This window comes from Pseudonaja textilis, chromosome 14, assembly GCF_049901715.1.
Source record: "Pseudonaja textilis isolate UNSWEBS1 chromosome 14, rPseTex1.2, whole genome shotgun sequence".
NCBI lineage: Eukaryota > Metazoa > Chordata > Lepidosauria > Squamata > Elapidae > Pseudonaja > Pseudonaja textilis.
In genome coordinates, this window is record NC_142003.1 from 7,927,194 (window position 1) to 7,955,060 (window position 27,867).

At 43.1% G+C, this 27,867-nt stretch overlaps 1 protein-coding gene across 3 annotated transcripts; it reads right to left on the minus strand.

The window, feature by feature from the left end:
- Window positions 1–1,525: 1,525 nt before the first annotated feature.
- On the minus strand, window positions 1,526–27,763 carry ERCC4 (ERCC excision repair 4, endonuclease catalytic subunit). Of its 3 annotated transcripts, XR_015739522.1 has the most exons (12): window positions 27,544–27,763; window positions 23,879–24,059; window positions 22,191–22,386; window positions 21,139–21,346; window positions 19,492–19,672; window positions 18,018–18,146; window positions 17,008–17,151; window positions 14,923–15,511; window positions 13,565–13,657; window positions 10,536–10,648; window positions 3,826–10,106; window positions 1,526–3,085 (listed from the first exon to the last, which is right to left on the minus strand). XR_015739522.1 is itself a non-coding variant. In XM_026704217.2 (11 exons), the coding sequence occupies exons 1-11, from the start codon at window positions 27,721–27,723 to the stop codon at window positions 9,373–9,375; spliced, it is 2,715 nt and encodes a 904-aa protein (XP_026560002.1). In that variant the 5' UTR covers window positions 27,724–27,763; the 3' UTR covers window positions 1,526–9,372. The 3 variants fall into 3 exon arrangements, 2 of the variants coding, with proteins under 2 accessions (XP_026560002.1, XP_087768487.1); XM_026704217.2 differs by having other exon boundaries at window positions 1,526–10,106; window positions 17,041–17,151; XM_087912361.1 differs by having other exon boundaries at window positions 1,526–10,106.
- Window positions 27,764–27,867: the final 104 nt, after the last annotated feature.

The following is a 27,867-nucleotide window of genomic DNA, read 5'->3' on the forward strand; positions in this document are numbered from 1 at the left end:
GACTTCATCAAAATTGACATCCATATCCAAGCTTGTTGCCCCTGAATTCATCAAGCTGCAAATGCCTTTTTATTATTGCATATTAATTACACTACACTGCCTGGGTTTATGCCAAGCATTAAACTATTGTTTTTGAAACTTGGCCATGTTCAAGATGTGTGGACTTCAACTTCCAGGATCCCCAAGTCTTTCAGACCTACTTGTGTCATGGAATCTAGATAAATGTTGTATCCAGATGCTGCCTAGCTTCCTTCTAAGGTTCAGATATATTTTAGAAGGAAGTTATGGAATATCTACAGATACGTGTCAAGAATCTGTAAAACTTGCAACTTGCAAATCTAGAGAATGACACAATGGCCAAAGAATTGGAAGTGGTCAGTCTACACACCAGTGTCACAAGAAGAGTCAACAGAGGGTGTGAGCGGTCATTCGTTATCTTTCATTTCACAAGCTAGCAAAATAATTCTAAGGCCTTCCAACACAGATCTAAACCTTGCATGGGAAAAGATGCGCCAGAAGTTCAGACGGGAACACAATAATATATTATTGCTGATGGATGCTGAGTAATTGGAATTATGGAAAAGTAATAAATGTTTCCTTCATTGATTATAGAAAATTCTTCAACGGTGACATTAAAGTGTAGAATGTGGTTAAAAAACAGGAATCTCAGGACATCTCATGTATTTCTATAGAACTTATACAAAGGGCAGGAAGCCACAGTCTAGACACTACACGGTGAAGCAGACTAGCTCCAAGTCAACAAAGGAGTGAGACATTGTTCTACGTTTTTTTTTTATTTATTCAGTATATTATGAGTTAACACTGGAAGAAGAGATGAGTGTGATTTTCACACTGGAGGAAGAAAATCAATGGCTATGGTGATGACACCACCGGAAGAGCTGAAAATGCAAATGATCTTCAGGCTCTAAGGATTGAAAGTCAAACAGTGCAGTTAAAAAATGGGACTAAGGTGAAATATAAACAAAAACAAAACTAATAATGAGAGCAACAAAGGCAACCAGCCTTTGAATTGACAATGAAGAGATTGATGGATATCTTCTGCCTTTTAGGATCATCACAATAAAGGAACCAGCAATGAAGAAATATGCTTCCAGCTAACTCTTGAGAAAAGATATCCAGATGCAGTGATAGGCAGTAGTACCTATAACTACAAAGAAAAGAATGGTGCAAGCAATGATTTTCTCTATGACATTTTATTGATATGAAAGCTTCCCCCAACGAGCATTTATATTATAAAATACATCAGGGAGAAGTTGTAGGAAGGGTGTTCCATAAGCTGTGTGGTTTTATGCTTTGTAAATAATGTTTAGTGGCAGGTCTCCACTTGTGAATCTCTTCATATACTTTATGAAAATTCAGTTAGAAATATCATGAATAATTTTCATGAACTACGTATTTGAAAGAACGCCCAAAGGAACAAGGCTAAACAAGTCAACCTTTCTGTAAACAAAGTCTTACAATTAATTCTCCTTTAAGTCCCTAAAAAATTGTGTATCTCCAAAAATAATCATAAGCAAACAGATTTTATTGCATAATCAACTTAGCTTCTCAGAAAGATTCCAGTTTTCAAAAACAAAATCAAGATGAAAGGCTTGTTAGATTTTTGTAAACAAATCATAAATTTGGAATAGGAAAGTATTTTTTTTCCATTTTTTAAAAAAATTCAATCTACATATTACAACAATACATTAACAGTGTGGCATACATCTCTCATTGCATATATTCATATTAATTAATACTTTTTCAATATCTATTTTCAACCTTACTCTCTCAAATGCCTACCACCATATCAGTTAAATATACCTAGTAATTCCATTCAATTTTCTCCATTTTCATTTTATTTTTTTTTAATTAAAAAATTCTCATTTGGCAAGCAGTATCGTTCCAGGTTTCACATCTCAATACAAATATGACCATAGTTACCTATTTATTTTATTTGTTTAATTTCATATTACATTGTCCTTATCATTATTAAGTATTAAGCTTAACTTATCCAATCCCAGTTCATGTTCTCTTATCCTATTTTACAATATTGTCTAAAATTCTCATCTCAATTCTATGTTCATTTATTCAATTCCAAATCCTAGTATATCTCCTTCCATTTTTCTTAGTATATTCTCATATCTTATTTTTCTTTTCACCCGTTATCTCTCACTCTTTGAACAGTGTACCTTCTTTTCATCCTTGTTTGTTTCCTGTTCCACTTTATTTTCTGGTCCTTTTCTCTTATTTCCCTTTTTCCCATTCTTATTCCCCTCTTTTTCTCATTCCAGTTATTAAACTTTTCTCTCTCCCTCTTTTGATTTTTCTTTTGTACTTCCTTCTTCTGCTTTTTCCTTCTCTCTTTAACCATTTTCTGAACCTTTTATCATCCCATCAGACTACAAATTTTTAATTCTAATTCCTCCCCCCCCCCCGCTTAAATAATTGTTGTTCATTTTGTCCTTCTGAGTTGGCTTCTTCTTTATAGAACTCCTCCCCTCTGGTTTATTATGTTCTTGTGTATGCTGAGTCACCATTTCTAATATTTTTAGTACATAATTACACATTTCAAGTTTGATTTTTATCATGTCCCTTGTATCTTGCATATCCGATCTTATATCTTGTGAGTCTAGTCTTATATCAACAAGTAGCCCCCCATTATATCTTCTCCTTTTTTCTTTTTCTTTCCTCTTCCTTAATAGCTGAAATCCTCTTCTTTAGTAGATATATTCAATCTCAGAGTCTAGTGTATTATTTCAGCCAATATCTTTTGAGTTTATTTTCAACAATTTATACTCTTGAGTTTTTATTCCAAATCCTCTAATTGGCCTCTCAACTGTTTCCCAAATTACTGGCAATAGTATTTTATTTTTTTATTTTCCTTCAAGTTCCAAAATCCAAAGTCTCAAAAAGACCAGACACTCATTTTAAAACATACTAAAGTTTTCCTGTATCATCAGGTGACACTCGAGTTTTTTTCTTTTTAACTTTCTTTGTTGAATATAATATTTTTATTAAGTTCGCTAATTTCAATCATTAGCTATTCTTTTCAACACATTCAATTCCAGCATTTAATTATGCCCTTTAAGTGCTCACAGTACAATATTTGTCCAGTTTAATTTTTAAACCTTTGTTGTGTTAATGTATTTTCCTTTAAATTTCTCCTCCAGATTAGTCCAACTGAATAGTCAAATCCAAATTTAAAAACCCATTTTCTTTCTCATTTTCTCTGGTTGCCACTTCCACACACGTTCCTCCAAAATAGCCCTTTAATTTGATACCGGGGTACCTCAAAAGCGATGTCCTTTGCCTGGTTCACACTCTGCTCGCTGCTTCTCTCTCCAGCACAAAACTTAGTTTCCCAGAATATTCTTCGTCTTCGTGATGGCCATCTTAAGACCACCGCTGCAGCTTGCCTTTGGGAGGGATTTTCCTTTCAGGGAGGGGAGTTGTGGCTCCTCTCGACCCTCCTTCTTCACCACACCACCAGGGTGGCTCCTGTCCCAATTGGGACCCTCCAGCAAGTGAGCTCGGGCGAAACCGCACATGATCGCGGATTCCGCACTGACACCGACGAGGAACAAACCGGAAGTCCGGAACAGGAAAATGTATGAGGGATTAGCTGAACAATATCTAATTAGTTTTGCAGCAATAATTTCACCAACTAAATTGGATATTTTCCTACCCCTTTTGTTTAAGATGGCCTGGGATCCTGGGGTTAAGGTATCATTTAAGCAACCAAATTAATGTCAATGGCAAGAGGCATGTATTGAAGTTACAAATGAAGGATTAATTCTAAATGTCATATTACCAGTTTCCCACTTCCCCAATGGTATTTTTTATTTATTTATTTACTTATTTTGATGAATTTTGAAGGGAAAATATATTTGGCTAATTTACAAGTAAGTCAGCAGAGATCAGAGGAATAATTTACTCTTATGAACAGAAAGCCCAATAAATTAGATCCACTAGTGTTACGCTCAGTTGTACTTACTGCTACCATGCCTTTCTCTTTCTCCCTCCTCTCTCAGAAACTACTATTTCCTTTCATAAGGACACAGCTGAGCGGTCACTGAAAAAAAATAACTTAAAAGTAGGAATTGAAGGAAGGTGCTTGTACCGGACTGAGTAAAAAAAAAAAACCTTTAATCTGTAAAAGACCAGAGGATTAAAGAATTTGAAGAGGCATCAGAGTGCCAGAGCTCTTCTATTATATAAAGTGTAGGCGTTATGAGATAAGCACACCTGACCCAGGAAGAAAATAAGTGTTTAAAATCAACTGCCTGCTTCTCCAGTAACTTCCTAAGAAATTTTGCTTGCGCCTCAGGCTGTACTCTGCAAGTTCTAACTACCTACCTGATAACATCATCTTTTTAGGAGCAGGGCGAAAAAGGAATGTTGTAATAGATAACAAGGTTAGGTTTTGAGTGGTTGTAACCAGAGATCACACTCAAATGCTTGTCCCTTTGGGAACAAAACAAGGACAAGTGTCACACCAGGTGTTAGAAAGGAAGGTGACACTTGGAGCCTTTTATAAAAAGTGAGATTTGATAGCAGAATTTTGGGGGAAAAAGCTGACAGTTTATAATTGAGCAACAGATGCCACATTTTGAAAGCTCCTTTTGTGGCTGGAGAATGGCCAGATCTCTTGGTAAAAAGCTAATCTGGTGATTATTATTTTTTTAACTTATAAAATGTTTCTGGCCACTTCAGTTAGAAACTCTACGTGACTCAGGAATTAATACAATAAACCATAAACACTCAGTCACCTGAAGCAAGAGATAGGTGGGAAATAAATTTGATAAATAAATAACAGAATAGCAATCAGTTATAATTGAATGAGCAGAGAGTTAGTTGATGACTCCTCTTAAAGCTTGCCAGATAACATTCCGGTCACTAGGGCATAGTAATAAAACTAATTCTGAGTTCTCTTAATATTGGTAGCATTTTAACTGCCCTCTGGAATAATATGAATTGAGAAAGAACCTTCTTCGCTTTGCAGAGCGAAGCCACTGTAGAGAAAGCTCTTGATCTCTTTCTAAGGATGTCCTCAGAAAGGATCAGGGATCCACTGTCAGCTACAGAAACTCCCATAGTGACACTGAACTGGTCACTCTGCCAATGCAAACACCCCCGCATGCTGTTGCAAATAAAAACGCACTATGTACACCTCCTTGAGCTCCTGAATGAAACATTGGGGTATAAATCAAACGGATGAACTAAAATATACAAGGCAGGGAGATCTGGAAGCAATTTATTGACCTAGCTCTAGAAAAGTGAAAACGTGTCATTGATTATTGAAGGGGGAAAAAAAAAGAGTTAGGATGTATTCCAATTTCCTTTCTTCTCCTGCCAAACAGAACTTTTAACCACCATGGAAGTTACCTTTTGTTCCAGAGAACTGATTCGAGATAAACCTTGAAGCAGCCCCGTTTTATCTTCATGCCACAAAAGGCTCCAACGCCCAATTTCTTCAAAGCAAAGGAAAGCGGGTGAGGCCGGCTGCACTTCCCTTTTTGGGGGCTGGCCAACCCATGCAACTTAAGCTAAACCGTGCTATAGAGTTCCTGGGATTTAGATTAATGGCCTGCACACATCAATCATCGAAGCCAAACCAGCGAAAGTTCTTTTAGGCTACGTCACCCCACAGGGACTTCCTCCCAAATGTCACCAAGAGGATTGCCCTAGCCTGACAACAGAGATTCTACAAAAACCAGGATCCTTTGTGTGTTGGTAATATGAGACAAAACCTGCTTCTAGGGGAGGATGACGCCTGGAAACTTTAGCTCAGGCGACTGCGCTTTAAATATAGAAACAGTTTGTTTGATTTGGAGAATAAATAATGAGGTAATTTTTAAGAGGATCTCAGAGTCATCGATAATCACCAAACGGGGCACATTTTCCTCCTGTCGGTTTTTGAAAGGTACGTGATTGACACCACATTAACCGACTCTTTGCCAAAAGAAGAGTTAGGGTTAGGCTTAAAATAACATATCAGCCATACATTTTTCCTTTCAGGTTCTTCCTGCAGATTTTGTACAGCCTGCAAATTTCTGCAGGGTGTACCCACAAATAGGAGCAGGCACGGTGGATCTAATGTGGTGGATCTAATGCTCAGTGTTACATAAAGATTCCTTAGTCGTGTCATCTATTTAGTCATCTGTCAGGGCTAAACATGCTTAATGCTCATTTGACTGTTCCAGAATCCACTAACTTGAAACATCTCGGAATTTTTAACCTAATGTATTTTTTAATACTTCTGCAGATTCTCAGGTTTCCCTGCTGACAAACTTAGCTCGTCTATGAACACATAGTCCGTGTTGGCTTTGTAAGGCTTAATACTCACCAACAGATTTCTGGTCAGGATAGGATACAAACCTGCATACAGATCAAAGAATTTGAAATCAAATGTATGGCCTGAGAATGCCCTTTGGAAGATGGGTTTTAATCAGGCTAATATTTGGTGTTAAAAGCATCAGACTAGAAACCTGGGAGTTCCAGACCCATAAAAGCCAATTGGGTGACTTTGGGCCAGTCCCTCTCTTTCATTCAACCTACCTCACATGGTTGTTGTTGTGGAGAAAATAGGAGGAAGGAAGGAGTATCAGGTATGTTTACCTCCTCGAGTTATTTCTAAATGGAGCAGAAATTAACTTCTTTCCGATAGTGAAATTTCTTTTAATGAAAGTACAAAAACAGTTTTAATCACAAAGATTCTAATATTTGTCAGACACTTGAAAATGGTAGATATCCCAATTCATTACAGAATCATATAAAAATCCAAATTCTTTTAGTAATGACTCATCCTATCCACAGCAGACTAATACTTGAACCCCAGATTTGCATTTTTGTGATTTCTACAAAAAAAACCAAACGCCTCCCACCGCAGAGTGAAATATTCGCTAACAAAATCTTCCATCAGCCTTATCATCCAGATTAAAAACACGCATTGATTGGGCTCATGGGCAATTTTTAGGCCTTTTACATATTGCACTGTCTAATTAATAACAAGTATGGCCACTCTTGTTTATTTTTATTTATTTACAGCCCCCCCTGCCCCCACCCCGGGTTGTAATAGAAAAGCCGTTCCTATTCAGCCTCCAAAAAAACCCACAAAATGACTGGCATAGTACTTCTGCCTCCACAGAGAGGTTGGGTAGTAGGGAAAATGAGGGAAATCATTGTGCCTATTTTATAGAAGGCCATTTCTACCTGAATTGCAATAAAAAGACAAAGCTCTTTCAGTCTAAAAGAATTCTTTGTTTAAAGGCTGTGTTGCTCAAATCTGATTTATAGATAAATAACTTTAAAAGGGTGAGCAGGATCTCTCTCTCTCTCTCCTGATACTCCCTACTAGCAAGGAGTCTGGGCAATTATCTGGACATGTATAAAAAAACTTCTCCCTTTAATGATGACCAGGACTTATTTTTCTATTTCATTTTGAGCAATTATTTCTAGTCATACCTTAACGCTGTTTCTCAACTTTGATGGCAGCTTTAAGATGGATGAAATTCAACTCTCAGAATTCTGAGAGTTGAACTCCCTCCATCTTAACAATGCCATGGTTGAGAAACGTGGCGTAGACATATCTGCATACATCACACAAATAACTGAATTCATTTTTAGCAATGCATTAGGGGGAATCCATTTGGATCTACTCCCCCAAGCAATTCCTGCCAGCAATTTCTCTCCTCTCGGAAATTCATCAGTTTTACCATCTCAAGCTGATTAAACATAAGTGGAAAGCATGAATTAGAATTCTTATATTTGGCTAGCAGACATGATAAGAAGTTGATAAGTATGCTAAGATCCTGTAAAGATCAAGAATTAGATCCTCAACCCTTTCATGGCATACATGTGAAATTAAATAAATCTGCATACATTTGCCTGGAATAAAAATAGTTGCAGTACAAAGAAAGGCAATACAGTATTAAATTCATAAATAAGTCCAGGCACCATCTTAAAATACACTTACTTTCTCTTGCATGACAGCTTATAAAATACCTTTTCTAAGATAGAAAATTTCCCTTTATGGTTTCTATAAACATGAATATGGAATGGAATAGTATTAAAAAAAATCTGATCAATAAGGCTATGCTGTATTTCATGGATTAAAACTTTGGATCAATTTGCGTAATTGATTCAATATTTTTTTAAAGCACTGTTATACACCGGAGGCTCACAATAGCTGCCAGCAGCCATGAAGAGATTATAGGCAAATCAGTAGCAATGCATAAAAAGACCAAAATATCTGCAATTTGCCTGTTTTTTTTTTTTTATCCAAAACATCAATTAAACAAAAATGAAATCTACTTCTGTCAGAGCTGTTTTAACTAATAAAGGGCACTTGTGATATCCTCGGGAGCCATTAGGTTTTGACCGACTTCGGAGTCCTTTAAGTCAATATTTATAAAATGCACATTTATGTTAAAAAAGAAACAAACTTGGATGAATCCCCAAAAGGAACAGGAGCTGAAATCTACTTATAGATCCTCCTCCCACCTCTTTTCAAACAAATGCGGACTGAGAAACACAGCTATTTCTTTAAACAGTAATCCTAGGGCTGTAACTTCCAAAGTTAAGCAAGCAAGGGGGGAAAAAAAACTGAAAAAAGTGAAGCGTGACCAAAAAGTCTGACAACAAAAAAAGAGAGAGAGAGATTAGGAATGAATTTACTATAGATATTAGGCCCAAAATTATCCACTCGTTTTAGGACACTTCCTCTAAAACAGGAGTATGCAACAATGGCTACTTTACGACCTGTAGACTTCAACTCCCAGAATTCTGGGAATTGATGTCCACCAGTCAGGAATTCTGGGAATTGATGTCCACCAGTCAGGAATTCTGGGAATTGATGTCCACCAGTCAGGAATTCCGGGAGTTGATGTCCACCAGTCAGGAATTCTGGGAATTGATGTCCACAGGTCATACAGTGGCCATGATTGTACACCATTGCTTTAAAGCTTGTAAAGGAACCAGGAAAAAAAATGTCCAACGTGGCATCTGGAAGAGAGGTGTGTTAAAATTTGCAAAATGGCAGACAACACACCTTGCAGATTTTCACACACACACCTGTAGGCCCCTTTATCCAATGCTTCCTGGAACCAGGCACCATTCAGAACCCACCTTCTGCAAAAGCCTGTGGCCAAATCACAGCTCCTCATCTTAAAAATAAACCTGGGAGTAGACAGCTTGGCATATCCAAGAAAAACCTGGTGAAGGAACTTGGTGATATCTGGGAATGTTTGGCAGGTCAGAAAAGGATACCTGGACAGCCAAATACCTTTGTCTCTCCTGTAAAACGGGCCCAACTTAAAGAGACGTACGCACACCTTACTCCTACGTTCTCATCCTCATCGCGACGCACCATCACCTCTTTGTTTTCCCTTGAGAAACGGCCTCCGTCAACGGCAGATGGATGAACTCATGGAGCTGCTTGGCATTGGCAGCGTTGCCCAGAAGTTCAGCCAACTTCTCCTGGGAAAGAGCGGTCAGTTCCGCGATGCTCTCGACGTGATTCATGATGGCTTGGCAGTTTTTGGAATTGATCCCAGGCATTTTGAGCAGGAAGTCTTGAGGGCCGGGGTTGTACCTGTCCCGTTCTGGGAGGGTATCGGAATCGGCCGTGATGGCCAAAGCGGCCGTGGCGTCGGGCTGAGGCCTGTTCTGCTTCAGCTCTTCGAAGACCTCGGCCGTGGCGTGCGGAGATGGGCACCACAGGAGCCGGAGGCGTGGGAAGTGAAGGGTCAGCAGGGCGAGCTTGGAGATCACGTCGTTGCTGGAGATCTCTTGGTGGAGAGAAGCCCGGGAGATGAGAGAAAAAGGTTTGCTGGCATCGAACTCAATGAGCAGGACAGGCCGTTTATAATAGCGAGACATGGAGACGCACTGAGAGTACAGCCTGCCGCTGTTGAGGGAGCCGATGAGGTCGCTGGTGCTCTTGCGCTCCACGCAGATGTCCGGGGTGAGGATGTAGTCCCCGACTTCTAACGTCACGGGCTCGATGTCGATGCCCCGCCGATGGATCAAGGAGGGAAGCTCGCTGCGGAATTCACGCATGTCCACCACGATGCTGTGCTGCACCAACTTCTGGTGTTGGCCACCTAAGGAAAGGAGCGGGAGACCGTGAGGACATTTCACCCCGATGAACGGACAGGGAGCTAAGCCCTAGCCTGGGTGCCAACGGATTGCCTCGTGGCAGGATGGGAAGCGGCTGTGAATTTGCCTTGCATCCTAAGGCATCCCAGCTTAGGAGTCAGGATGGGAAGAGTTAAGGATGAAGATACTCCAAAGATGAAAGGTAGTCAGATAACAGATAATCAGGATGGCAGGGACCCTGTAGGTTATCTAGTCCAACCCCCTTGCCCAAGCACCCGTGATGGCAAACTGATGGCATGTGTGCCAGAAGTGGCATGCAGAGGCATTTCTGCCGGCAAGTGAGAAGCTGCCTGGAAGAGCCCCCCCACCCCACCAAAAAAGGACAGAGACTGAGACAGGGTCTTATAAAGAGTGGCAGAGAGCCCAAAACAGACCTGCTTTGCGAGTATCGATCGAAACGGTGGCTGCCGTGGAATCTCTGGCTAAATCCAAGTTGGTTTCGTCTCGCCCTTCTCTTTCTTCTGGAATTACCATGCCGGCCTTCTCTCTGAAAGGAAGAAGAGAAAAAAGATTAATGAACTTTCAAGCACTAAAACTGTCCAGTTTGATTAGGGGGTAGGGGGGAAGAATCCACTCCAGAGCCATCAACATGTTTTAATTCTTGAGTTAGTGATAAGACAGGCAGCTATAGAAATGTTTTAATGCATAAATAAATAAAATTCCTCCCGTGGCCACAAGGCACGGCCACTGAGCGCTCTGCCTGGAGATAAGGGACGGTGCCATTGTCTATCACAGGGGTTTCCAACCTTGGCAACTTTAAGACTTGTGGCTGAGGAACTCTGGGAGTTGAAGTCCACAAATCTTAAAGTTGCCAAAATTGGTGACCCCTGATCTATCACACTGTCTCTGACTGGGGAAGGTCCGGCTTGTAACGCACCACTAGCTGGGAAACACATGAGGATGAATGGAAATATTTCGAGTTTACTAACTTCTATTTCTGCAGGGCAGAAATTGCGGCAATTAAATATAGGCAGTCCCTGACTTACAACCATTTGTGTAGTGACTGTTCAAAACACAGAGCACTGAAAAAAGTGACAGGACTTTTTTTTTTTCTCATGCTTACGGTCATTGCAGCTTCCCATGATCACCTGATCAAAATTCAGACGCTTGGCAACTGGCTTGTATTTATGACCGCTCCCCGAGTCATATTATCTCATTTTGCATCCTTCAGACAAGGAAAGTCAATGGGAAAGCGCTCTCTTGCTCCCTCCATCCTTCTCTCTCTCTCTCCATCCTTCTCTTTCCCTTCTTCCCTCTTTCTCCAAGCTATCCATCCATTTATCCATCCATCTACCAGTGTTATCTATCTATCTGTCTATCTATCTATCTATCTATCTATCTATCTATTCATTATTCCTCTTATCTATCCATCCCTCCATCCATCCCTGCATCTATTCCTCAATCCCTCCACCCTTCCATCCATCCATATATCTCCATCCCTGTATCTATCCACACCTCCATCTATCCATCTCTCTATCCATCCATCCATCCCTGTATCCATTCATCTATCCCTCCATCTGTCTGTCTGTCTGTCTGTCTGTCTGTCTGTCTGTCTGTCTGTCTGTCTGTCTATCTATCTATCTATCTATCTATCTATCTATCTATCTATCTATCTATCTATCCATCCATCCATCCATCCATCCATCCATCCATCCATCCATCTCTGTATCCATTCATTTATCCTTCCTTCCATCTATCTGTCTGTCTGTCTGTCTGTCTGTCTATCTATCCATCCATCCCCCTCCTTCCCTCCCTCCATCTATCTAATTTATTTGCCATCCATCTCTTATCCAATGACTCGTCCCCTTTTTTCATCAGAGTGCTGGATTAAAACTGGAAAGGCTCAAATCCCTTTGGATGCCTTTCCACCATTTACCATTCTCTCCACCGGCCACGCACAGAGAGAGAGAGAAAGAGAGAGAGAGAGAGAGAGAGAGAGAGAGAGAGAGAGAGATCGACCATACACCACTTCATCACCAAAGAGAAAATACGAACGCCCGCCTGCCTCCTACGGCTGCCGCCAATCAAGGGGTGGGAGAGAAGGCACAAAGGCTTCCTCTGCCTGCTCTCTCTAACCTGTTATATAATTCACGGCCCGTCCTCTCCATCATTTTACATAACTTCGCTACCTTGGAAACACGGAAAGGGGAAGAGGGTGACACGGGTTGCATAGCAACAGAAAGCTCCAGCAGTCTTCCAAAGGGGTAGAAGTCTTTCTGGGGAGTTCTCGCAGACAATTGCGTTTATAGGAGCTGGCAATTTTAACTTGGCCAATTTTAGAGGAGGAGGTGGAAAAATTACTCATCCTTTGCGGTAGACCAATTTAGGAAACTATACCGATTGCGTTGAACCTCAAGAGTTTGGGGAGTTTGGCTCTGGAGGTGGCTGCTAGATTGACAGCGCACTCCAATGCCCCGCCCCTGCTTGCTGCTCCCAATTTGCCCAATTTGGTGGGGGTTTTTTTTTTTTGGTTTTTTTACTAATCATATTGCTGTATTTTCTTTTTCATTTTACTCCCACTTTCTTTAAACTTTGGAATTAGAATTCAGAATTGGAATACACAACAGAGCTGGAAGGGACCTCAGAGGCCTTCTAGTCCATCCCCTTGCTCAAGCAGGAGGTTCTATATTTCCCTTTTATTTCTTCGTCGGTTTAAGGTTGTGAGATGCCTAAAGTTTCGCCCCTCTTTACGAACTTTCTTAGAGAGAGGAGAGGGCCCCGATTCCCTTCATTAGCCACAGCTGTGAAGACAGTTGATAAGAAAGGCGTGCTGGGAGCAAACATGACTTCATCCTGTGTTGTTGTGGCTTATCTGTGTTCTTGGCGTCTTCCCAACTGTATGAGTTTTGCCAATGCCTTCAAGCCTGAAATTCTGGCTCCTGCCCTGCCAAACTAATTGCTTCAGTTTGGCTTGTTTGGACTTTAAGTTACAGTTTGTGCTGACCATGTTTTGGACTTAATTGTCTGCAGCCAAAGGCTGTTCCTGGGAGAGTTTTTCTCCAGCCAGAAGGTAACCTGGACATTGGGGGCAAAGTTGGAGATAAAGAGATTCTTATTGCTTATCTGACTGTGTTGCCTTTGTGCCACGCCCCTTTGGGTCATCACAATGGGGTTGCTGCAAAGGTAATTCTGAAAAATGGACCCAAGTGACTTTTTCCAGTGCCGTTGTAACTTTGAACAGTCACTAAATGAAGTGTTCTAAGTTGAGGACTACCTGTACTGTGTTGAATCTTTGGGGCAAATTGTCCCGTTTTACTCTGGAGAGTTGTGGTCTCTAGGGACTTGTGATAAACTGAAGCCACACCACCATTCGACGCTGCTCAAACTGCCCCACAGCTGATTGTTGCTGACACAACACAAAGTATTAATGGTTACTGAAGGCAAAACCCAGGAGGCCTTTTACCGAATGAGTTTTTCAAAAGCTTCCTTCTCTTTCCTTAGGGTGGTAAGGTAGCGCTGTTCTTCTGTCGACCCTCCATAGATCAGGAAATAAACCCTGCAAAGCAAGACAGAAAAACCTTTTCAAGTCCAAAAGGCGCTGGCTGGATGGCAAACCTGCTCCATCCCGGCTTGCCAAGTAAGCCATGATGGCTGGGCACATTCGTAACAGCTAACCCATTAATCACGTCTTACGTATCATAGCAGCAGAGTCTACTAAATGATCATCGGGGGAATGAGAATCCAGCTAATTTGTATCCCAGGGCTTCCCTGAATATCAAAATAAATAAAACATCAAATATGGCCTCCGTAGCACCTTCCCAATTCTACGCAGGTGTGTCATAATCTCCTTGTCTTGGGCCAGTCCTGGATTCTCTAAGCCTTTAAGCAACGAGATTTTCCGCTTTAATAAGAATTAAGATGAAGAATCTCATAATTAATTAGAACTAAACCTTGTGATTCATCCTGTAGAAAGGAGAGGCTCTGATCAGATTTCACAACCTACGTGTCCTTCCTCCTTATAAGACCCTGGATAAATACTGCAAAATGACTGCAGGCACGGATTCATTTCTTCAGGCCAAATCCAGTTGGGTTTATTATTATTTTTTTAAAAAAGAAAGAAATGGCATTATTTTCATAAACAGAAGACAACATTTGTTGCTCAAGAGTTGGAACTGCGGCACTCTCTAAGCTCGGTTATTTTCTTGCAGACGTTTCATGACCCGACTGGGTAATATCGTCAGAGCTACAGGGAGTGGAGTTTGCTCTCTGTTTATACAGTGGTTTGCCTTGTTAGTGTTGGTGGGAACGTCCTCAGTGGCTTCTTCATTAAGCGGTTTCATTACAGCCTTGTTAGCGCTCTTAATCCCACTAATTGGGTAATGGAATGCCTGCAAGAAAACAAGGGAAGTTCAGAGTCTGTAGATTTCTCAGCCATCGAAGTCCATATAGGAAAGCCATGACCTGGGTGGCGGAGAATCTCTACAGACTTTTAGCTATACAATTTGGGGTGAACACCCTTGGAATGGTTGTGGGAGGCGGAATGGATTTCCAGAGAGAACGAAACGGCAGACTACAGGAACCAGGAGCCCTAATTCAGGTGACTCTGAGGACACAGGAAAAACCTCCAAGTGGTCTCAAGGACCCTCTCAAAGGATGCAAATGACCAGCTGTCTGCAGGGAATATAAATCCTTCCACTTCCCACCAGCCAGTCAGAGCCGAAGAAGCACCTTTGGGACAAGCAAGCTCAGAGACCACCAAAGACCTCCCGTTTTTTTTGTCCTAGTCAGCCTGCCAATTGCTCCCCTTCCAAGCCAAGTTACCTCAACGGCTTCCCTGCTCGGCTCGCCTTGTAAACTTCCAGCTGTCGAACAAAACTCAGCTCTGCGTCGTACAAGACGACGTATCTGGGCTCCACCTCCTGCAGGACGGACGTGAGGGCGTAGGGATCCCCGCAGCCCTTTAAAGGATGGATGACCATCAGCGGCTCCTTTAGGATCCCGTAATAGGCATCGGAGGAGGACAGCTTGAGTGGGGGATCTTCTGGCCTTTCTCCATTGCTCTCCTGGCTGCTGTGGAGGCCCTCAGAATCTTCTTCTTCTTCTTTTCCTTCTACCTTGATATTTTCCTGCTCCTCTCTGTTCAACATCTGTGTCAAGGTTAACTCGGCCTTTTTCTTCCTGCTTTTGGGTTTAGAGGGTTCTGGCTTGGCCCGTTTGGCTGGCGGTTCTCGGCCGCTCGGGTCGTGGGCCTTGGCCTCTCTCCGGTTCTTTGGGCCGGAGGCGCTCGCTTCCTTGTCCGCCCCAAAGGTTCTGTTGTAGAGCCTGGTTAAATAGGCTTCGGCCCCGAGGGTGAGGTAGTCCTTGAGCTGAGCGCAGGTGCGGTCGTCGCTGGCACAAACCAGCACTCGCCCTGCAGACAAAGGAGAGTTTTCCACGCTTGCAGCTTGAAAGCAACCCAATCTTTCCCCTCCTACCGCTGCTCCTCGGGGGACAACCAGAGCTGGGTCCGGAAGTGGGTTGGGCCTGGCTTTATGACGCTGCGGTTGGTAAGTGAATCACGCAGTCGTTAAGCAAATCCAGCTCTCTTGACTTTGCTGGTTGGAAGATGGCTGGGGGTGGGTGGGGGGGAAGGTCACAAATGATGACCGTGGGATCCATTGTACATACCAGTTGCCAAGCACCTGAATTCTGACTGGGTGGGCTGGGAGGAGGCTGCAACAGCCGCAAGTGCAAGGACCAGTTGTACGTCCCTCTTTTTTCAGTACCATTGTAATTTTGAGTGGTCACTAAAGGAATGGTGGTAAGTCGAGGACCAATTTGTATTTTTAACAGAAAAAATATGCGTGGAATCTTTACAAAATAATGCAGCTGTCCTCACTCCCTAATCAAAGCGCTACTGTTTTGGGATTCAGACAGCCTGGAACACACGTTTTGTATCTGACATTCAATGTGGAGATTTCAGGGTGGAATGAAGGGGTATCTATCTATCCTTCCTTCCTTCCTTCCCTTCCCCTCCCTTTCTCCTGTTCCTTCCTTCTTCCCCACTTCCTTCCTTCCCTTCCTTTCCTTCCTCCCTTCCCCTTCCTTTCTCCTGTTCCTTTCCTTCTTCCCGCTTCCTTCCTTCCCTTCCTTTCCTTCCTCCCTTCCCTTCCCCTTCCTTTCTCCTGTTCCTTTCCTTCTTCCCGCTTCCTTCCTTCCCTTCCTTTCCTTCCTCCCTTCCCTTCCCCTTCCTTTCTCCTGTTCCTTCCTTCTTCCCCACTTCCTTCCTTCCCTTCCTTTCCTTCCTCCCTTCCCTTCCCCTTCCTTTCTCCTGTTCCTTCCTTCTTCCCCACTTCCTTCCTTCCCTTCCTTTCCTTCCTCCCTTCCCTTCCCCTTCCTTTCTCCTGTTCCTTTCCTTCTTCCCGCTTCCTTCCTTCCCTTCCTTTCCTTCCTCCCTTCCCTTCCCCTTCCTTTCTCCTGTTCCTTTCCTTCTTCCCGCTTCCTTCCTTCCCTTCCTCTCCCTTTCTCCTGTTCCTTCCTTCTTCCCTCCTTCCCCTCCCTCTTTCCTTCCTCCCTCCCTCCCTGAAAAATCTCCCCCTTTACACAGCTCCAAAGCTACTTTATGTTTTACGACTTCAACCAATTTATGATTTTGACAATGCTAATAATGGTCCAGGCTGCCTCAGGAGACGGTATCTTTCTTTTAACTTGAGGCTGGACCTTAGGAATGGAAGCATCGGCCAGATGGCTTTAGAGCTGCTTTCATATAGGATTCCCAGATTATTTTACAGTATCACCCCAAAGCATCTTTACATCGAGCCTCTGTTTGCTGGAGGCAACATTGTTCTTTCAGAGGGGATGTGGCGTCTGCTTCAAATTTCAAAATAAACAGGGCAGATGCTCCAAGGATGTTTCTGGCTGTCTCACCCTCTCCATCCTTGCCTGGAGGTACGGCCTCACCTGGTCCACCCAGGGCTTCGCTGTTGGCGTTCTCCTTTTCAATCTCCTTCAGCACTTCTCCCAGAGCTTCCCACTTGGGACTGCTTTCCAGGACCAATTCCCGCTTCTGTTCTGGAACACAGGCGATGCATCAGGTTTATCTACGTGCAGCATTGGCCCAACATCAAATCTTTTTAATTTGCTGGCTGGAAAACTTGTACAGGAGTACCAGAACAATTTTGGAATAATCCTAAAAATCCTTTGAGAGCAGTGTGCCCTTTATCCTCAGATCCACCCCCCCCCAAAAAAAAACCCCATACAGGTAATAACAACCACAATTGAGCCCAATATTTATGTTGCTAAGTGAGAAATTTGTTAAGTGAGTTTTGCCCCATTTCACTATCTTCCTTACCATGTTTGTTAAGTGAATCACTGCACTTGTTAAGCTAAATGTCAACTCATAAAATATTTCTATGGTCTTTTTAGAGTTGCCAACAGAAAGGGAAGGGGGAGCAGTACGGCAGCTTGCATTCCATCAATGTTTTCAAAGATAGTCTCTGGGTGACTGAAATCTCTGCCGCACAAAATTCTCACTGGAGAGCCTGATTGATGACTCTGGGCTATGGATGTGTCCCATTGGAGAATATGAATTACGATACACCCAGGGGGATGGAGGGAAAACTAGGGTCACGGGTGACAATGATGTGTCTCAGAGTCGGCTACACCCAGGCAGTGCCAGACATGTGAACTCCCAATAAATCCTTTTGAAGTTTTGGAAGTTTGGCTCAAGACTCATGATTTAAATGGGGGCAACTGCCAGAATCCTGACAGCTAGCTGACTCTAAGGCACATCATTCATTGTCAACCCGCTTGTTAAGTGAATCTGGCTTCGCCATTGACTTTGCTGGTTGTTCTATAATGGTCACTAAATGAACTGCTGTAAGTCAAGAACTACCTGTACAGCTTAGGCTACATCGGTGAAGAAGGGCGTGCTATACCTTTGGCTTCTTTGACATCTGTTTTCTCTGAGCCTTTTTTTTTCTTACTCGCGTTATCTTCTGGCAGGCGATAAACTCTGCTCCGGGCATTCAGGAACATCGATGTACTGGAATCGAGAAAAAGCCAACCTAGGAGAGGAATACAAAGATAAGAGAGATAAACATTAAATATAAACCTGGCCAGTGATGTTCAAAGGAAGACGACCCATTTTGTTCTCTAGCGATGCAGGTGTTTGGAGCCGTTACAGATAATCCTCATCTCACTACCGCAGTGGAGCCTATCGGTTGTGATCGTTGAGAGGTGATGGTTGCAACTTGGAGGTCTTCTTATGACCAATTTGATTTTACAACCTTTTCCTGTGGTGTCCGTTAAGCAAATCGCCATGGCCGTTAAGTGAATCCACAATCATTAAGTAAACCCATTGTTTGCTATGGGGCATTTTTGTCAAAAACCCGTAGTGAACGCCAGTTTTCAGGAAAAGCATCACAAATTGTGGTCATGTGATCTCGGAAGGCTGAAAACGGTTGCCAAAAGGATGAAAGGATCTAACCCTATTTATATCGACCCTTCAAGTTTTGCATTGGAAGCAAGATTTTATAAATCCAACAAATTGGCATAAAAAGCATGTAAAGACTAGAATAACAGAGTTGGAAGGGACCTTGGAGGTCTTCTAGTCCAACCCCTGCTTAGGCAGGAAACATTACACTACTTCAGACAAATGGTTGTCCAACCTCTTTTTAAAAGCTTCCAGTGTGGAGCATTTACAACTTCTGGAAGCAAGTTGTTCCACGGATTAATTGTTTTAACTGTCAGGAAATTTCTCCTTAGTTCTAAGTTGCTTCTTTACAATTAACAAAGCGTGCCTTTTAGTGTTCATTAACGTTTAGTACCTTAATAAATATCCCTATCACAAACAGATAATAAATAAACCAGGAAATTCACCCAGAGTCCTATCATGCGAAGGACAATCACAAAATCGATACGTCAACAAAACGAGGGATTTCAAAATAAAAGCTCAAAGGATGAGCCAATTCTTTTTTTTTTTTTCCCGCCAACATACTAGTTTGAGGCAGGCATATGTGCCATGATCCCTTCCCTACAATCCCAGAAAAAGATTTACCACTTAATTTTGCTTTTGGCTTGAACTTGCCCCGACAGATGGCACCAGAAACGCTAATAGTTTCCACGTGTGATAAATGTCCTGAAATAGCCCAGCTTCCAGATCCTTACCTTTCTCTCCTTCCCTTCCTGGCGACCAAGAAAGAGCTCCTTATATAATGACTAAGGCATCTGATGCAAACGGTACATGTTTTCAAGCAACAGCCGTTAAGTGGGTGGCTGAATATATCTCGTGTCCTCCAGCCTTCTGGAAGGATGGGAACATTCGGGAACATTGGTGCACATGTGTTTGTCGTTGTGCTTCTAATTAAAACTTTTCGCTTTTCATCGGGGAGCGAACCGAGCCATGCCTACCTGAATTCTGACCAAAAGCTTTTTCCGACACTTTGAGGGATTCTAAAAGGTGAAGGAAAGTGACGCAGTCGTACTGAGTCAAGTACTGTAGCAACGTGCGGAGGATCTTCAAATCTTGGACCAGAGATTTGGTCTTGGATCCAAGCTGGTGCCAAAGAGGATCTAAATAGTGACGGATTGTCTGGAAATAACAGCATTGGGAATAATCGTTAGTGCGGGATGCAGTGATCTAGGCTTGATTCAAACCAACTGATCTCTTAACAGATTTAACAATAGCAACAGCCCTTAGACTTATATAACGCTTCACAATACTTTACAGCCCTCTCTGAGCTGTTTGCAGAGTCACCAGACTGCTTCCCAAACAATCTGGCTCCTCATTTTACCGACCTCGGAAGGATAGAAGGCTGAGTCAACCTTGAGCCGGTCAGGATAGAATTGCTGGCAGTGGGCAGAGTCAGCTTGCAATACTGACTTCTAATGCAATTTTTAGTATTTAGAGCCTGCAAACCTTTAAAAAGAACCAAGTCATAGGTTTCTTTCCATTCTTTAATGTTGCCCATTCACAGCCACACCTGTCCCCTATATATATATATATATATATATATATATATATATATATACACACACACACACACACACACACACACACACACATATACATACATATATACATATACATACACACACACACACACACACACACACACACATATATATATATATCCCCAAAAATTCTGAATCCAACGATGTTATGATCCTGGCACACAACCTCCAAATAAAAGAACATTTATTTCATTGTTAACGAGCTTACAATAAGCAAGCCAGAGATTGAGAGACCTCATAAAACGTTCTTTTATGTGAAAACACAGTTCAAGTATTAACAGATGTCAGCCCCTCCGTTACCAAAAAAGAAAAAAGAAAAAAAGACAGACTATGTTCCCTAAACTAAACACAGCTGGAAAGAAAGGAGAAAAGTTCAGCTGGAGAGTTCTGACGAGGTGCTGCTGATGCTCATGACATTTCCCAAACATAAAATAATAATAACAACAACAACAACATCAATTATTATTATTATTATTATTATTATTATTATTATTATTATTATTTTAAAAAGCCAGAGCGGAATTCCTTCCAAAAGAAGCAGGAGGCTTTTGCTAAATTAAGGGAAGGGAAACTGCCATTAATGCATGTTAAGATGGACAGCTTCTTCGGAGAGCCAACAATCAACAGAAACTTCACTATTTTTTTTTCCTCCTTATAACTTAGCATTCCCTCCTCTGAGCTGGGATTCTGCCCCGGAATAGCCTTCCAACGCCAGAGTTGAGAAGCTGAAGGCTCTTTCATCTTCATTTTAGCTCCGCAGGCCATTATCTCCTCATTACCGGATGACCATTTCCTCCCGACAAGTTTCAAACCACAACGACATGCAACTTAGATCTTTGCAAATGCAGCTTTAGTAATCAGCCCAGAAATTCCACCGAATCAGAGGGAACGTGAATCCAACTTTAGAGCTAGCCCAGGTTTGAAAGCGGTACATTTTGATTAGAAGGAAGACACGTTACTGCTCTCAAGACTGAGGATGCCACGAATCGATACAATCCACAGGGCAAGAGAAGGGCGCACCCGACTTCGCCAAAGGGGAGGTACCTTCTCGAACGCCGTGCCGATGGCATTTTCTAAGGACAGATCCTCCACTTCCAGAGCAGGGTTGCACTGCTTCAGTTCTTTCAGACACGCGTTCAGGATGTCCAGGATGGAGCTCTGGATGGCACGCATGGCTGGCGTCATAGTGATGTGGATTTCCACCACTTCGGGCTTGTGTCGCTCTAAAAATGAGCGCACCACCGCATGAAACCTGGGGAAGAGAAAGGCAGGAAAAAGGAACTCAGCAAGGAGCTGGACAAATCAACACCTCCCCGATCCTGGTTCCTAGCTGGTTCCCAAGCAGTTCATCTAAGTCCTCAGATCTTTTCAGTCCCAAGGGGGCTTTTCCAAAAGGCAATTGGGTTTTTTTTTTCTTTTAAAACATTTCTCTCCTCATTCAAGAGGATTTGTGGTGGCCCGTCGGCCGCTGACCCCTCCAGCAGCCGAATCAGAGGAGGAGGAGGAGGTGGTGTGAGAGTCAGGACCAGCATTGGGAAAACCTGGGAGCTCCAAGGAGGAAGAGGGAGTGGAGCTGTCAGAGAGAGAGAGAGAGAGAGGCGGAGCCTGGGCTGTCCGTCAGAGTCAACAGCCCCCAGGCCTGGAGGTGGCTAATGAGGAAGAGGAGGAGGAGCTGGGTCCCGTGCCCGAGATGCGAATGCACAGAAGGCAGAGGAGAGGAGAGCAGTGGAAATCTATGGGCCGGTCCTTGGGACCGAAGAGCCACCGCTGCTAGCAAAGCCCCACCCTAGCTCTGGGGATAAAAGGCAGGTGTGGCACAGACCTATTTATCTCCTAGGCCGTGAGAGAGAAACTTTTGCTGGTGTTGCTGGCGCTCCTAATAAAGGAATCATTAATTGAACTACAGAGGGTTTGTCGTGTTTGGGGAGCTGGGTCAGAACAGGCTTCTTCAGTTCTGGGTGAGAAACGAAATGTTTTCAGAGGAAAATAAAACCCCAAGGAATTCCAGCTGCCTTTTGGAAAACCACCTTGGGGACAACCATGACCAAGATGATTGAGAAGCTCCCTAGGTCCTTCCCACCCTTAAGCCACCTTACCTCGGCCAGAGATACAGCTTCCTCACAAAAAGGTTTCGCATGACTCTTTCCACGTGACAAAAGCCGGTGTTGAAAGCCAGCGCGTTATCGGTGAAGGCTTTGACAAAACCTTGCTTGTTCTTCTGGCGATAAAGCCGCAAGATGAAAGCTTCTTGGCAAGACTCGATGATTCTGTGGGCTTTGTACACCAGAATTCCTGGAGGAATAACAAGAATAAATTGGAAGCAGAGGGTGCTGGTGAGGAGTCCAGGACAAAGCACACGAAGAGGGCGTGGAGTCTTTCAAGGCAGGTCAAGAACTTGAAAGGTTTCGCTGATGAGGCAGCCTGAGACGTTTTAACTATCCTCTGGCGCCTTCTCCACCGAGACAAGAACGGAGGCTTTTAATTCCTCCTTCAGGACAATGGTGGCCTGGTTTGAAATCGGCTCAAGGGATTCAGACAAGAACCGGAAGTACTCCCTGATCTTAGAAGAATTATTCCAATGAAATACCAAAACTTTATGGGACCCATCTACTCAGAAATATGACCCGTGGAATACAGCAGGGTTCACTCTCAGATAAAAGCTCATAGGGTTAAGGAGAAGCCACTTATGATCAATCGGAATCTCCAGGAAGCCACAAGCTACATGTAAAAGCAACAGTTGGTGGCCCTGTTTCTTTTTCTGAATGTGCCTTTAAACAGTTAGGTTTCTCCCTCAATAAAAGACAGATCTAAAATCAAGGGATCCTAGAGATTTCTGGGACTCAACACAACCACTTTGTCCTAATGCTACAAATCAGCCACAAATGCCGTTACTATTCTGTGACATTTTTATCCCAACCTTTCCCCTAAACTGGTCAGTGGTCTTATAACCTGTTCCAGAGATGGTATTCAGCCAGTATTGGTATTCTGGAGAACCAGTAGCAGACATTTTGAGTAGTTCGGAGAACCGGCAAATCCCACCTCTGATTGGTCCCGCCCCTGTCTATTCTCCGCCTCCCTTTGAGTCCCAGCTGATTGGCTGGGTTTTCTTTGGTTGCCCTGCACAGGAGAACGGAGCTGGAAAGCAGGTTAGTGGGGATGGAAAGCAAGTTAGTGGGGATTTTGCAGTATCCTTCCCCTCCCACGCCCACCCAGCCACACCCACAGAACCAGTAGTAAATTTTTTTGAATCCCACCACTGCCCTATTCCCCATCTCCAGTTTTAGCCATTGGCTTTATAGTCTTTCCCAACCTTGGCTACTTGAAGACAGGCGGACTTCAGCTCCCAGAATTCCCCAGCCAACGTAGTAAACGTTACATATGCTGGCTGGGAAACTCTGGGAGTTGGAATCTGCGCGTCCTAATGTTGCAGAGGTTGGGAAACCCTGGCTTAGAGAGACAGAAAGTGACGAGTTCAAGATTATCCTGCGAACCTCATGATCGAATTCCAGCAATATCTCTAACGAAACCACACAGGTTTTTCGGGCAGAAAAGAATGTCCTGAGCACGCCTCCGTGACTAATTAGTTAGCTTACGCTGCGTTTTGAATAGAGCTTCTCCCATACTGACCTCTAGTGGGAATGATCCTATAAAACGAAGAGCGTTATTTGAAATTTCCCTACATGTGAACCGAGAGGAACAATGGCCCTGCATTTTTCAGTCTAGACTCAAAACTATGCCTAGCGTGCTGAAAAGCAGGAACGACACCCAGTTGTAAACTTCTTACCAGTGATAAGATCTGCAGGAATCCTGTCGGTCAGAAAATCCACCACCAGAATTCGGCTAGTGGCAAAAATAACTCCTCCCTGGCTGTAGACCTCATAACGGCCGCTGCTGGCAATTTCATTTGTAACTCGCCGAGGAAGATAAGCAACATTTTCGGTCTTTAACTGGTCAATGAAATATTCCTGACAAAGGAAAAATGATTCAGAGTAAAGAGGAAGATAAGCAACAGTTTACGGTCTTTCAATTATTTTAAAATTGTTTTTTTTTTAATTTCTACAAACCTTAGGCTTCCCAAATTCATTGTCAACTATTAAGCCTAAGGGTGGGGCGGCTACATCAGAACTGGTTTCAGCAAATGAGTTTTCCTGGAAAAGGCCGGTAACATGTAACATTTTATGTCTCCTGTTAACTAATGATATTCAAATGCCTACCGATAGTACAAATCAGGAATAACACCTTTATTTAATTTAATGGGCTCCATTACTTGACAAATATTTTATAGCATTGCAATCTAAGGATGTTTATAAAGGAGCAATTCAGATTTATAATGTGATCTATGAATGCCTGCTTAGAAGTAAAGTGCATTTTTTCAATGGGATTGCTTTTCTTATATGTTCCTAGAACTACGTCCAGATATGTATGTATGTATGTATGTATGTATGTAGACAGACAATATGGATAGATAGATAGATAGATAGATAGATAGATAGATAGATAGATAGATAGATAGATGATAGATGATGGATGGATGGATGGATGGATGGATGGATGGATGGATGGATGGATAGATAGATAGATAGATAGATAGATAGATAGATAGATAGATAGATAGATAGATAGATAGATAAATAGATAGATAGATAGATAGATAGATATCCCTCAATTTCTGGATAGTCTCTCAGCCCAACCCACCAGGATATGTTCATTGCCTTGAGTTACTTATAAATAATAATAAAAGACAGGATGTAAATAAATAAATCTCTCATTTTCTGCCAGAACACCCTCACACAAATGATGTTACAAGGATTGACTGTCACAGGACATGAAAGTTTGGGTGGAGAGTTTTCTGCTACACCACATTTGAGTAAAGTCTTTCACAAACCGGACCTTCATCCACAGAAGGTCTATACCAGTGTTCTTGAAACTCGGTGACTTTGGGTCAATCACCAGGAGACTAGCCCCACCTTAGGCGGTGGATGAAAGATGGATGGATGGGGAGCAACAGGTTAAAACTAAACCCTTGCAAGACCGAGTGGCTCTGGGTTTGGGGTTCGTTGGCTCAGGGAGAATTGCTACCTTTGATCTTGGATGGGGTGGCACTACCCCAAACAGACGCTGTACATAATCTAGGGGTTTTCCTGGACTCACAACTCCTTCTCAAAGAGCAGGTGGCGTTTGCAGCCAGGAGGGCCTTTGTGCAACTGCGGGTTGTGCACCAGTTACGCCCTTTCCTGGACCAACAATCCCCACTCACAGTCACTCATGCCTTAGTCACTTCCCACCTTGACTATTGCAATGGGATCTACATGGGGCTGCCCTTGAATAGCATCCGGAAGCTCCAGTTGGTGCAAAATGCAGCAGCCCGCATGATTTTGTGCAGAGCCCGGTGTGCACATGCATCGCCTCTCCTGAGGGAACTGCCTTGGTTCTGGGTGCAATTCAAGGTGCTGGTTGTCACCTTTAAAGCTCTTCGTGGTTTGGGACCAGGTGATCATCTCTTGCCAGTCACATCTAGCCAACCCATTAGAGCAGGGAGGCAGGGAATCCTGCAAGGGAGATACACCTGGTGGGACCCAGAAGAAGAGCCTCCTCCGTGGTGGCTCCCTTTCTCTGGAACATCATCCCCCCAGAGATTAGAACGTCCCCCTCTCTAATACTTTTCCAGAAGGGGCTGAAGACCTGGTTCTGCCAGCGGTCCTGGGGAACCCAGAGAGGGATGGAGCCCATCAAATGGCTCGTGTGATCTGCTGTTGCCTGGGCAGGATGGGTGGGTGGGAGTTGGGGGATGATTTGGTTCTATTGTATTTTATCAATTTATTTGATTCTTTTTATTAGTTTTTATTGTTTTAAATGTCGTTTTACATTCTGTAAGCTGCCTTGAGTCGCCATAGCAGAATAGGTGGCAATATAAGTTCAATAAATAAATTAAAATAAATAAATAAAGAAGGCTGGGTAACTTTGGGCCAATCAGCAGGAGACGGTGAGTTCTAGTCCTGCCCTCACATACTGTATAACAGTATGGTATGCTGGGCTCACAGCCGCGGACAGGAAGGCACTATAGAGAGTGATCAATTCTGCACAAGAAACCATCAATTGCTCTCTCAACACCGCTGGATGACATCGCCCAGGTCTCGCTGTTTCAGCAGAGTAAGGAAGATACACAGGGATGATTCACACCGAGGCCAGTGTTTCTTTTCGCTTCTACCATCGGGCAGAAGACATCGAAGCATAGCCATCCAGACAAACAGGTTTAAACACAGCTTCTACCCACGGGCTGTCAGACTCTTAATCAGATATGGAAAGGCGTGACTAGTCCTTCCCTCCCAATTACTTGTATAAGGATTATTCTCTATGCCATTTATGTAGTTTTGTATTTTCTGTTATGGGTTGCACCAGAGAGGCTAAACCAATTTCATTGCATATATGATGTACAATGGCAATAAAGACTATACTGTACTATAACTATACTATTCTATTCTATACTATACCAATACCATACCATACTTATATTATACCTATACCTATACTATACAATACTAATACTATAATCATACCTATACTACACTATACCTATACCTATATTATACTATACCTATATCTATACAATACCAATACGAATACTAAACTATACCATACTTATACTATACTATACCTATACAATACTATACCTATACCTATACCATACCATACCTATGCTATACCTGTACCTATACTATATTGTAACTATACTATAACTATACATCATTACTATACTATGCTATGCTATACTATACGATACCAATACCATACTTATACCATACCATACTTATACTATACTTATACTATACAATACTAATACTATACCATATCATACCTATACTATACCTATATTGTACTATATCTATACTATATCTACGCAATACTAATACTAATGCAATACTAAACCATACATACCTATACTATACCTATATTATACTATATCTATACTATACCTATACAATACTAATACAATACTAATAAACTATACCATACCTATACTATACTATACCTATACAATACTAATACTATACCTATACCATACCTATGCTATACCTGTACCAAAACTATACTGTAACTATAACTATACTACATCATTACTACTACTATACTAATACTAAGCCACGGAAGCCAATTGGGCGACTTTGGCCCAGTTCCTCTCTCTCTCTCTCTCTCTCTCTCTCTCGCCCCAGCCTACCTCACAGGGTTGTTGTGGTGGTGGGGAAAATAAAGAGCACTGGATCCTCTGCTTGGACTTGTCCCAAAACCCAGGCGGGGACTCACTCTGCCCTCCCTCCCTCCCTGAATGACAGGCCTGGCCTTCCCACCCCCTAGGCTTCTACAAGGCCAGGCCGCGTCCTCCGGAGCGCGGCCTTAACCCGGGTTGAGAGCGTCCCGTGGGAACGCGGCCGGGATGAGGGTCGCCCCTACCTCCTCCGCGGGGCTGGTGTTCAGCACCAGCACCAGCCGGGTGGGCTCGCAGTAGAGGCGAAGGAAGCGCAGGAGCAGCCGGTCGACGCCCAACCCGCGGGCGCAGATGACCAGCCCGTCCTGGTGGAAAAGATCCAGGAAGATCTGCGTTTCGTGCTCCAGAGGCGGCCCGGCCGCCATGGCTACCGGCTGTCACTGGCAGCCTCTCTGCGCACGCGCAGGAAGAACCACGGAGCGGGCGAAGTAGAGCGACGCGCGGAGACTTTCCTGGGACGCTCCTTTCAGGCCGGAAGCTCGTTCTTCTATTGATGCGGAGCGGGAGGT